Raw genomic sequence first — 12018 nt, 5'->3', positions numbered from 1 at the left:
AAGACAGTCTTCCCCAGGAGGACATTTGACAAGAGGGACTGAAAAAGAGGTCAAGAAATACTGAGAATGAGAACCTAAGGTCAGAGTTGAGGCAACCAATAGAGAGAATATATATTCCATCGTCCCCAGTCGTCAGGCCCTGTGTGAATGGCCAGGGCTGAGCATGTTGAGGGAAGCTTTGTTGCAACCATGCACTGTGCTTTTAGTTAGCTACTGAAGCAGTAGCATGCCTACCTGCTCAGATTCAGCCTTCTGCACAGTGCTCACCAGGACACCGTAGTTTGGCGGTGGCAGTGACAGCAGAGCGCAGGGACAACTTCCATTCACACTGTCTCATGGGACTATGAGGTGACCCATGAGCTGGGAACACGCAAACGTTGCTCACCTGGGAGTTCCTCTGCCACTTAATTTAACAAAGCATGTCTACGAAGGCTGACACGAAGCCAGCAGCAGCCATCTCCATGCTTAGCATGAATGTGATCCTTGAAGAGCCGGTGTCCCAAGACGCAATAGCCTTTTCTAAGCTGAGCTGCAGGAGAGTGACCGGATGCCATGGCATGTCTCTGACTTGAACTGCCGAGCACCCTGGGACAGAGCTAACACAGCAGCAGATGTCGTGCAGTTGTTCCACTGAGCAGGAGCAGTTGAAGGAACCTGCAGCTCAGAGCTGAAATGGATTCATTGTGTGACATCCATTATCCCAATAAAGCTGACGTTAACTAATGAGAGGTGTACGTTTCTGATTAGTGATCCAGTGAGTCATAGCTAGCGATGAAAATGCCAGCTGAAGAACTGCATCCTAGTACCAGATGCCGAAATCATGCTCCTCAGGGTGACTCACGCGTTCAGTGTGCAGCATTCGAACATGTGTTTAAGATGGCATTCCTGTTTAATGTCCCTTTGTTGTGTGACTGGCCGTGGCCATCCAGCCTCATCAGGGTTGTGTCATTTCTCATCGTGCGTAGTCACACTCAGATCTAAACCTCCCACCTCTGCTAACAGGTTTGCTAGGATGCTGATCAGCCAGAACATAAAGCTAAATGTGAGCTCACGTTGACTCGAGCCAGAAGCATGTGAAGTGTCAACACAGTTCCAGTTTTGGGCTCCAGCTAATTCAGCCAAGAATCTGGGTTAGAGGGTGCTTTGCAAAGGGTTTTTGTTTGTTTGTTTGTTTATATTTAAGCAACAGCCGAACATGCCAAATGTATCATGTGAAGCACAATTTTAGATGCAAAACTGAGTTTTTCAGGTGCTGTTCTGGAAACCCACAACTGCTTTGTATTTCTACAGATCTGAAAGAGAGAGAGAAGAAAAATAAGCCCTTTAGGCATTTAGCTCCTAGGGTAAAGCTACCTCTTTCTATATAAACTCATCAATTAATTCTGTTTCAGTTAAATGGTGTAACATTTCTGGTGCAAGCTTTCAGCCGCTGCAGATACAACCCCCTGTTTCCTTGTAGGCTTTTTGTCTCTTCATGGTGTCTAAAGTGATGCACAAATCAGAGCTGAGCTTTCTTTCCAATGGTTAAGGGAATTGTCCATGGAGAGCTGCTGAAAAGCTAGAGATTGTCACTCACGAGGCCAGCTGAGATCTGTGCTACTCAGCCCCTTCTCCAGAGGGAGTTTGTGGCATATGGGAAGTTATTTGTGCTGCATTTAGGTTTTGCAGGAGGTGGCCTTTCCGATGAGAAATAGAGTCTCATGCAGAGTGCAAGCATCAGCCCCCGGCCTCAGGTGCTGGAAGGCTGCATCGCTCCAGCAGGCTGGCAGCTGTGTCCCCAGACGTGGTAAAACAGGGTGCGCCTCGGGCTGTCCTGGCTAGAGCAGCCTGACTGCTGATGGTCCCAAAGCCTGCTGTCCCCTGGAGACCCTGAGGCCCCAGCAGCATGCCCCCGAGCACGCCACCTTTCCCGATGTGCTGGGTGAAACCTGCAGCCACTGATTAGAAGGGCAAAACTGCAGTGCCGTGGTGGAGCCATGGTGGGACTCAAGTCTGTTTTCCTGTAGCAGCTTGCTTACAGATGCTTAATACATCTCTGCAGCTAACTATAAAAATGCATCCTTTGCTCCACGGACTCCCCGTCCTGATGGTGGGAGGAAGGTGCTGCAGATGGAGGCGTGCAGCAGCGGGACCAGCAGCTCTGCTGCGGGTGCGCTCAGCTGGGGGCAGCTCTCCTTGCTTCCTGGTGATGGCTCAGACCGGTGTGCACAAAGGTGCTGTGGGCTCCTTGATGACATGGCATTGTGCCAGCATTCGCTGCGGGAGGCCAGGATGAGGATGTGGCACTGCTGAGCCCAATCCACCCCGTGGGCTTTTCCACTTAGCCATGGGACTGCAGACAGCAAGGGGATGGGGAAGCACAGACTGTGCAGAGATAAGCTGAGGGAGGCTGGGCATTTGGAAAATATGGCACGAGTTTCTAGGAGCTACTGTGAAGAGCTAAATTCAGAGAACACCTGCCCCATAGGAACTCTCCTGAGTGACACCAGCCTGGAACCAGTTTGATGCTTCCTGCCACTGGTGCATAGGGTCTGTTTTTGATGTTGATGTGCATTGCCTACAAGGAGACAGGGGCTTTGTGGGTAGCAAGTCTCAGCATGTGTCCATATCACAGCAAGCACAGCTGGCTTCACCTCATCTGGTCACTAACATGTACTAATCACAGCTCATGCACTCATCACTCCTCCGAGTGAGTAGAAGAGCAAAGCGAGACTGACTCATGCTTGTCCAGAGTGAGATTTAGGGAGAGCAGGGCAGGTGTTGGCTAGACCTCCATCAGCAGAGCTCTGGGTCCCACCAACACTGTGTCAGTGCTGAGGTGGCTCAAAGAGAAGAATGAAAGAGTCACTCATTGCTGATAACAGCCCAGGGAAGGTCCCACGGTGAGTTATTTGTCTCCCAGATAGAGGAGAAGAGCTGTAAGGGATGTTCCTTTCAGGGCCTTAGCAGACTAGATGTGCACGTCATAGAAAAGCAGCTTTTCCTTTTTATGGAGAAAAATGAAGAGACACTCAAATTACAATTATTTTGTCAACACAGAAGAGGCAAAGCAACAGTTTGTAAAGAGGCCTGCATGCTAACAGAGCAGTTTTGCAGGAAAACTTCCATGTTGACTCAAACTCCTAAGTGAAGGTTTAGGAAGAGATTGGCCTGGAGATTCCCAGAGGCAGCACAGGAGGAGACGAGGTGTCCTACAGCTACTGGCCCTAAATTTCCTTTTCCTAGAAAGAAGAGATCAGAGGAGGACAAAACAGGTTTGCTGCAACAAGAGATTATTAACATTAGCTTAAGGCGCACGTAGCTCTTCTGTCCATAAAGCTCTGACCCTGCCAGAAACTCACTGTTGTAAAAGTTCACCAACACCGGTTTTGCGGCCGATTCTCCCTATTCCACAAAGCAGCACAGGCAGGCAGGAGCCCAAGTCTGAAAGACTCAGAGTCCAGGTACATCACCAGCTGCAAAACTGCCCAAGAAAATGTTACTGGAGGCTGAGATCCTCTTGTATGGAAAAGCATGAGAAGGAGAGTGCTCAAAGTGCATTTAGAAGTCCTCTTGCTCTTCTAGGTCACTCCTTGAGTGTAGCGAGTCCGTCACCGTGACACGGCCGGGACGCCTTCGCTGGCGGTGCCTGGCATTCCCAGGGGATAACCATGCTTCCTCCTCAGCACGCCGTCCTGCCTGGGCGCTGCCTGTGTGCATTCGCTTCGGGTTGCACAGGAGTGAGCCAGATTCTCTGTCCCAGACAGCACAGGCTCCACGTGGTGCTGGTGACCTGCACCAGCTACCAGCCAGTACTTCCCACCTGCAGTCCCTTGTTTGGCCAAGCAAATCCAATCTGGAAGACTGTAACTGTCTTGCTTCCTTCTTCCCCATTGGAGTCTGGTGCAGGCATGAGAAATTCCTATGAATTTCTTTGCATTAGGAGTACAACCTACAGAAAAAAAAAAAAAAAAAAAGAATGAAACCAGAGATTATTTTTTATGTTTGTATTCCCCATGCCAAACTGAAACATGGCGGGGACTTTCAGGAAACACGAAGGGCCTGGCACTGCAGCACGTGGAGGCAGCGAGTCTTGGCTAGGAGGAGGTGGGCAATGCCGTCCAGATGAGCTGAGGCCGAGGGGTTTCGCAGTGCACAAGAAGGCAGTTTAGGAAGTTCAACACCCAGGCAGAGGCTGCAAGGCCGTCCTTGCCCCTACCCCATGTCCCACCTCCTTACTGGATATCAAATGCTGCACTATTTTTTTTTCTCCAGAGCCTTTCCTGCCAGCTCAGGGCCGGTGCTTTGGCATAGCACAGACTCCTAGCAAAGCATTAACACAAACTTGTGTACCAGGGAAACTGTGATTATCCCCTTTGGGAAACATTAACTCACTTGCAAGGCCCTAATAATACTCCATTGACCTTCAGTTGTAGCTGTTGTTCTCACAGTCATAAAAACAAAACACTTAACACAGATATTTGGTAAAGTCAGAAAAGATGTTGAACTGTATTTGCCACTCTTTCTTGTTCTTGCTGTGGACCATTTTTTTCTCATGCATATGTTCTTTCCTTCCCCTCCTTCTCCTCCCCCTTCTGCTCTTCCCCAAATTTCTGCCCCGTCCCGTCCCTTTTCTCTTCCCCTTCCCCCCTTCTTCTTTTCTCAGCTGTTACAAATAGCACTGTTGAATTGTTCAGGCTTTGGCTGTTGAACTCATGCAATTACGACTGTCCCATTTCCCCTAGTAAACCACACCTCAGCGAGTGCGGAAACCACCTGAACGCCCCCGGCCCCAGAAGCCCCACTGGCGGTTCCCTGGGCCCCCCACCCAGGCGCGACCCCCAGAGCCGCTGGGTTTCGGTCACGCCGGGCCCAGCGGCCGGGGTCCCGCTGCCCCCCTGCCCCAGCCGCTGCCCCCGGTCCCTCAGGGGCTGGCCGGGCCGCGGCCGTGTGCCGACATCTGTTCACTCCGTGTTGTTGCTGCGCCCGGACCGGAGCTAACATTCTCTCTCATTGCTCTCTTCCTGCTCTCACATCTGCATGTCCGCGCTGCTCTGTCTAGAACCGCCTCTGGCCTCAGGAGGGTGGGCGAGTTGTGTAAGTGAGCATGTTCTCATCTCATAGCAAACTCATGTCGTCCCCGCGCCGCCCGCCCGTCCCGCTCCCCGCTCCCCGCTCCCGCGCCCGGCCGGCCGAGGGCAGGGAGCGGCGCCCGCTCTGCCTCGTGCGTGTCCGCCCGCCCGTCCTCGTGTGCCCCGTAGCATGTCCGTGTCCCCGTGTCGTGCCGTTGTGTGCTGCTGCCTCCTGCGCGACAACTGAGGAAATTCCCTCGGGCTTTGATGGCGCCCGTCCCGTGGCTGGATGAGACCGCATGCCCCAGCCAGCCAGGGCCGGGCCTGGGGACGGATGGACACCAGCAAAGGGAGCAGGCTCCTTGCCGAGCCCCCCGGTAGCTCCCCGTGCTCAGAGGTGCCTCAGGCCTCACCCTCCCTGCCGGTCACCTCCTGGAGCCGTAGCCTGGTGAGACAGAGCAGGCAGCCTTTTGTGCTCTTTCTACATCCAAAATCATGCAGAGCCCCCAGGCTTGAGCCCAGCTGAGGGCAGTGAAGGGTGGGCCTGGAAAGGGACAGTGCTGCCTGCTGGCAGCTCCAGCCTGGTGGCCCACAGCCGGTGACATGCAGTGCCCCAGGGAAGCCGCTGCTGGCACAGACTTAAACCACAGATCGTGGTTTACCTGGGACTGCTGCGGGGAAATCACACAACAGAAAACTGCCTCCCTTCTCCCAGGCAGCTGGAGAAGTCTTTACTGGCACAGCACTTGGCCCGTGTCCCCAGCAGGTCTCGGCTGCCCCTGGTGCTGGTGGTCCTTGCAAGCCCCTGGCTGGCCAGCTTTGTGCACTCACCTGGCGGCAGGCGCCCTTTGCCTCCCTCCTCCCCAGGAATATGGCCCGTGGGCTGCAGGGCTCTGCAGGGCTCAAGCTGCGGCACGTGCTCCTGATCCAGGCTGCCCCCCAGGTGAATTTCCCCAGTGTGCATGGCCAGCTGTGTGGTCTTGGTTGTGCTTCTTCCGTGTTTGTCTGTCTGTCCTGTTTTTTTTACCCGTAGTGTGTATGAAACTAGCTACCTACACCTGTGTTGCTTCCATGTGTGAAAGCAAACCCAGAGCATACCCGGAGCTCTGGACAGTCTCATGTTTGATTTTACTTGTCATTTTCTGCCAATTGCTGAATTTCCGAGTCTGCATCCCCTTTCCGGTGTCCAGCTGGACAGGGCCAGTCCCTGGGAGAGCAGAGTGGCAGCACACTAGGACACTCCTCTTGCCAGATGCCATACACCACCGCTGGGCTGTTGGTTTCTCCTGTACCGCTTTCCAGACAGCCGCGTGGATGCCATCCGCAGGGACCAGGTCTGCTCCACTCCCGGGCTGTGTCACACAGCCGCTTTAAGCAGTGTGGGAAACTCAGGTGCCATCTGCCCCAGTTCTGGTGGGGAGAGGTGGTGGAGCCCGTAGGTACAGCTGGAGATGGGGCACTGTTCCGGCTAGAGCTGGACAGAAAGTCGCGCCCCAGGTTTGGCACATAAATCTTGCTTTGTTTGCCTCTGGTCAGCGGTGGGAGGGTCCTGCTCATGTCATTGCATATGCCCATGTCTTCATGCATTCCGTCCTGTTGCTGGTGTCACAGAGCGTCTGAGTGTTGGGGGTGCTGCACCCAGGGGAGCCTGCCCCCCCCCCCATCACTGCTGCGGGCACTCGGGCTCGTCCCTCAGCTCTGTGCTGCGTGCAGCAGGATGGGGCCAACTTAGAGGCTGCCCAGACCTGGCTTCAGCCCCCCCACCCCGTGGGGACACTGCCCAGCGGTCCCAGCACAGCACCAGCTCGTCAGACAGCATTAACATGATTATCACTGTTTGGAACAAGCAGGAGCCAATTCCATCCTCGTTCAGCTGAGCAGGCATTTCAGACAATGCTCCCAGCCCACACCCGTCCATTCGGGCTCAGCCAGCGCTGCTCCCGTCCAGCCCCAGCTGGCTGAGTGTCCCCGTCAGCTCATGTTCCTGCTCTGCTGCACATCCCCATTGGCGTGACAGCTTCAGACACCACCTCGCCTGAGCCCAGCATCCCGCTGAGCCCCGAGCGCAGCCGGGACAGGGACCTGGCACTGCAGAGGGGCTGCGGCACAGCAGCAGGCAGCGGGGGGCCCGTGGCCAAACGGGGCTGTGTGAGCACGAGCAGGAGGGGGGGCAGTGGGCACCGACTGCACAGGGACTTTAGGGAGTGGTGTTATTCCCGATTATAGTGCAAAAAAGTCAGCTGGTGTCTTTGTCCAAAGTGACTGGTGATGAAACTGGATGTGCAATCCGCCCCGTTTTTCACAGGTGCCTGCTTAGCTGAGCACCTTTAATATTTTCCTAGCACAAGTTTTTGCATTTAATTTCCTGGAAAGGAGGGGTGGTGTAAAACCTGGATATTTTTAGGCTGCACTCAGGAGACTTATTTCTACACCACTTCTGAGGCCTGATCAGCTCAGGCACACAAGTGCTTGCTGCTGGCTGGAGGCATGTCATTAGCTCTGTGTAACGATGTCCTGCAACCCCATGAGTTAACCTTCTGTGTCACCAAAATTCAAACGCTCCTGGGCCAACTTTCCCACTCGTCAGTCCCATCGGGTCAGTCATTTTCTGCACACAAGTAGCTTTCCCGTGTGTCGCAGCTCCTCACCTGAGCAGAAAGCTCCAGCCCGGCCTTTCCATGCAGGTGCCTGAGGTCAGGCCCAGAGCTGAGCTCAGCGCTGACGCTGGCGATCGGTGGCACCAGGCAGGAAGAGGAGCCCGAGCCCAGGGCAGGTTGTAGCTGTCAGTGTTAGCACGGGAAGAGCTGGGTCTGCATGAAGGCAACAAAACAGCTCCGCTGCAGTCTCTGTGCCCGGCCAGCCGAGAGCGAGCCTCACCACTCCGTGCCAGCACTGGAGCACTGGAACGGGCTGGGACTGCAGCGCCTGGGGCAGCGCTGGCTGCCAGCAGACAGGGTGAGCGGGGAAGGTGGCAGTGCCTGCAGGGCTTGGTTTGGCCTGCAGGTGCCTGCAGCTGGTGCTGACAGAGAGGGGAAGGCTCTGTCGGCTCTCAGAGCTCAGCTCTGGGAATTAGGAAGAGAAAAACAACACAGATGTGCCCTTCCTCCTCTGATCTGAGACCAGCAGGAGCAATAAATAGGAAGAGCCCTGGGTCCTTCGTTTCCAGTCACTTTATCAACTAGGAACTCACTTCTGAGGCATTAGGTGCTACACGGGGCCCGTTAAATGGCCGCTGTGCATCAAAAGCCCCAAATCTGCCAGCAGCCAGTGGCCTCCAGTGTCCCGTGATGTGCACAGAGCCTGCTGAGCACAGGCACTGGCCAAGGTCAGACTCCTGCGACCGGGAGCCAGGAGCTCAGCAGAGGGTAGGACAGGCAGTTCTGGCTCAGGAGACCGCTCCCGATGATGTTTGTAGGACACTGGTGAGCTGGGAAGAGCAGGTGAAGGAAGGACAGTTAGTGCTTTGGGGTCAGGTGAAAATGCTCTACCAGGGAACAGCCAGAAGGGTCCTGGCTGCAGGAGTGTGATCAGAGAAAAGAAGAGGGATATGCATGGAGAGAGAAAAAGTGGGTTTGAAACAAGGAGACGTTTACACCGAGAAGCCACAAAAGGGCAGATGGCTCAAGGGTTTTCATGGCTCTGTTTCATTGTGAAAATGTCTTATAAACAGTTTGGGAGAGCAAAAAATAAATAAATCAATAAACCTAGCAAAAGGGGAATTTGCTTTCATCTGACAATGACTGAGGCTGGTAAGGGACCTCTCTCTCCATGAGGAAGGCAGTGCATTTGTGGAGAGATCGGGGGCACTGGACAGTTCGTCTTGACCCAGAGGTGAGCCTCATCCTTTGACATTTTGCCAGTTCAGGGCTCAGTCTTCAGCTGCACCTTGCACTTCATCAAAGCCCAAAGCCTCAGAGCAGCAGATCCATCCAGTTGTCCAGGCAGGTGTCCTGTCTTGTCCACATCATGCCCTTCATCAGCTCAAGGAAGCATCACAAGTCCTTAGCTCTTTTTCCATCAGAAGTACAGCTGCAGAGACATCCTATTCCCACATGAAGGGCCATGTATAGTGTGATGAAGAGCAAAAAATCGTTATGACATGGTAAATGAGGAGTAGCAAGCTCAGCTGCTTTATCAGTGATACTACCATCCCATTGCTCAGTTTTTGTTTTGTCCTCACATGGTGAGGTACTGGCCTAGAACAGTGACAAGGTAGCTTTCTGGAGGAGATTTTCGTACTCTGCTTAAAGTGATACACAAGAATCCAGAAAATCATTTGTTACCTCTAGCACAGCTTCCACCAGGCCAGTCTTAACATGCTCCTCGCGTGGAGAGCCTCAGGCCCCCAGTTTGTCTCTAGCTAGCAGGAATTTCCCAGAATTGCACCCAGGTCTGAGTGCTTTGAAGGCATCCAGGGCTTCCCCTGCTGCTTCAGTCAGGTCTGCATCACCTACAAACCTGACACATGCACCTTATTTTCCATTCGTGTCCGCTTGCCTTTATCTTCCATGGATTTGTTCATTTTCTGTCCCCACTGAGTGTCGTACTTGGTGCTTTCTGTACCTGACGGTGTTCCCTGACTGCAGCAAGTCTCTCCCTGCTTTTCCTCTTCAGTGCCAGGCCCGCAGCTGGCCGTGCAGAGCAGCCTCCAGGTTGAGGCACGCTGCCCAGGTCTGTCGTGATGGATGTTCTCCTGCTGCTGGCTGCAGTGCTCGCAGGCTGCTCCCAGCAAGTCTGCCCGGTGCTGCCCGTGCGGTGCCACCCCAGCAGCTCAGCCCAGCAGTGGTGTGGGGGTTACTGCCACGGCACAAGAAAAGCCATGGCTTAAGTGGCTTTCACTCTGTGCTTCTCTGGGAGAGCAAACAACTTCCAAAAGCAGTTGTATACTTCGTTATGCTGCTTTCTTCCACTGGTCGCTCCCATGCTTGTGGAGCACAGAGCTTCTGGCCACGTGCACTGCTGTCCTGCAGTCATGTCATCTACGAGCTTTGCCAGTCCTTCATGATCTGGCATTAGGGTTTATGAACAGCTTCCATTGTTCAGGTGAGTTTGTCTTGCTGAACACGTGAACAGCAGCATAGAGCTGGCCCGAGTCTCTTGGTTGGTTGCTACATGTTCACTACTTGCTGCTTAAGCTATAGAAATCAGTTTTCCATCTATTTTTTTATCCCCAGAGTCAAGGGAGATGCTGAATCCATGCTAGTTCTAGGGCTTCTTCCATTTTCAGCTCTGGAAATAAGTAGAAGTCCAGTCCTGAGCAGACTGAGGAAATCCAGAACTTGACATCTTAGATTTAGAAACTCAAATCTCCCCCCTCCTTTCCTTGCAAGAAGTAAAGGTTTACATTGTATGGCAGTGTGACATGGATGGAGGAGACACTGGCTCTAAATAGTACCCCGTGCAGAGAGGTGTCAGTGGTGCAGGTGCCTTGGTGCGGGGAGGTTTGTCCTCTGCAGGCCACTTCATTGCCTCGCGTGTCTTCCACTTCTTCAGTGCTGGCAGTTCTGCTCTCATCTGGAAACTGAAGTCTTCATGCACAGCCTGCACGACTGCTGAGGACCTCCAGCAGTGCAGTGAGAGACCCGCTGGGCTCCTCTGCATTTCCCTCTCCAGACAGAAAGCTGCACGTGGATTGTTTGCGTTGTCTTGTCAGTGGTGAGGTACCGTGATGGGACCTGAGCTAAATGCAGCGTGCTTCGACTCTGGACGCTTGGCTCAAGGGAGCTGTGTTTGTTCCACATTCACAGCCCCTGAGGAAGGCCACTCTCTTGGGCAGGCAAGTGTGTGTTCTCCTGCCAGCAGCTGCCTGCGTCTCAGGAGCAAAGCCAGCAGCCCCTGCTCCAGGCTGTGGTTCAGGAGCTGGGCATCGGGAGCACAGGAGATGGATTATTAAAACAGAGGAATTATTTCAGAGTAAGAAGTAGGACTTACTTGTTACTGGTCTTGCTTACTGGTCTTGTGTTTTACAGAGGAAAAAAATAGAGATGAAGAGCTGGAGTAGCTTGTCATTGTGGAAAAAGGTTAATTGCAGGGATTCAGTATTTTGTAGTACGGTCCCATTAAACATTAGTAACAGAGTTACTAATTATATGAAAACCACAGTAATTAATGAGAATTCATGATTTGCAGAAAACATGGAAGTGTGGGGGACATTGAACTTAGAGAGGATAATGAAGACCTAGAGGGAACCTGGCCAAGCCAGGTGAGTGAATTGTGTGAGAGCAAAGGAAGTTCAGTGTTAATACACGTAAAGGAATGGGCAGCTGAGTGCAAAAGCGAAATTCTGCAGGTCAAAGAGCGCAGTCCCCAGCCATGGATTTTGACCACCTGGTGCTGGCAATGTTCCTGATGCCTCCAGTGCTCTCTGTACCACAGGCAGTGAGAAGTGAAAGCTGACACTGAGATGCTGCAGGCTGGTAGGGGCAGAGAGGTATTGATGGTGGTGCAGGACTACCCTGCTGTTGGTTTGCTGCGTGTGCACCAGTGAAAGCTGAGGACAGTGTTTGGAAGATGTGTTGGAAGCTCAAGCTCTCTGCATAAAGCCTCACAGAGGCTTCTTGTAAAACCTCACAGAGGGTTCTTCCACTGGGCAGCTGTGGCGAAAAGAAATCGTCATCTGTAGCGGTGGGCTGATGTGATCAGTGCTTTCTCATCAGGACATCTGCTGCTGGCTGCCCGCAGGTCTGTGCTGGTCTCCCACCGTCTGAACTCACAGTATCCCAGAATGGTTGAGGTTGGAAGGGACCTCTGGAGATCGTCCCACCCCTGCTCGGGCAGGGCCACCTCGAGCAGCACACCCAGGACATTTTCAGGTTTTTACTGCCTCCAGGGATGGAGACTCCACACACCCTCTGGGCAACCTGTGCCAAAGTTTGAGAAGAGCCTGGCTCTGTCTTTTCTCCTCCCTTCCATCAGGTAGTTAGACAGTGATGAGATTCCCCCTGAACCTTCTCCAGGCTGAACAGTC

At 53.3% G+C, this 12018-nt stretch overlaps 1 protein-coding gene across 17 annotated transcripts in view; it reads left to right on the top strand.

Annotated features, from left to right (window-relative positions):
• Window positions 1-12018, top strand: part of SHANK3 (SH3 and multiple ankyrin repeat domains 3) — a 374153-nt gene that overhangs the window by 346901 nt on the left and 15234 nt on the right. For 3 of the 17 annotated variants that reach the window (XM_082764911.1, XM_082764914.1, XM_082764912.1), the window contains exon 23: window positions 1291-1343. The exons of 10 other annotated variants lie outside the window; for them this stretch is intronic. In XM_082764911.1, coding sequence (XP_082621037.1) covers window positions 1291-1318 — 28 coding nt within the window. In that variant the 3' untranslated portion in view covers window positions 1319-1343. Of the gene's footprint in view, window positions 1-3; window positions 724-1290; window positions 1344-4645; window positions 5077-12018 lie in introns of those variants that run through there. 4 more of the 17 variants (XR_014317925.1, XM_082764913.1, XM_082764915.1 and 1 more) reach the window with 4 other exon arrangements.

Source organism: Aythya marila (genome assembly GCF_965140915.1).
Source record: "Aythya marila genome assembly, chromosome: 1".
Taxonomy (NCBI): Eukaryota; Metazoa; Chordata; class Aves; order Anseriformes; family Anatidae; genus Aythya; species Aythya marila.
This window is presented reverse-complemented; position numbering and strand designations above follow the sequence as displayed.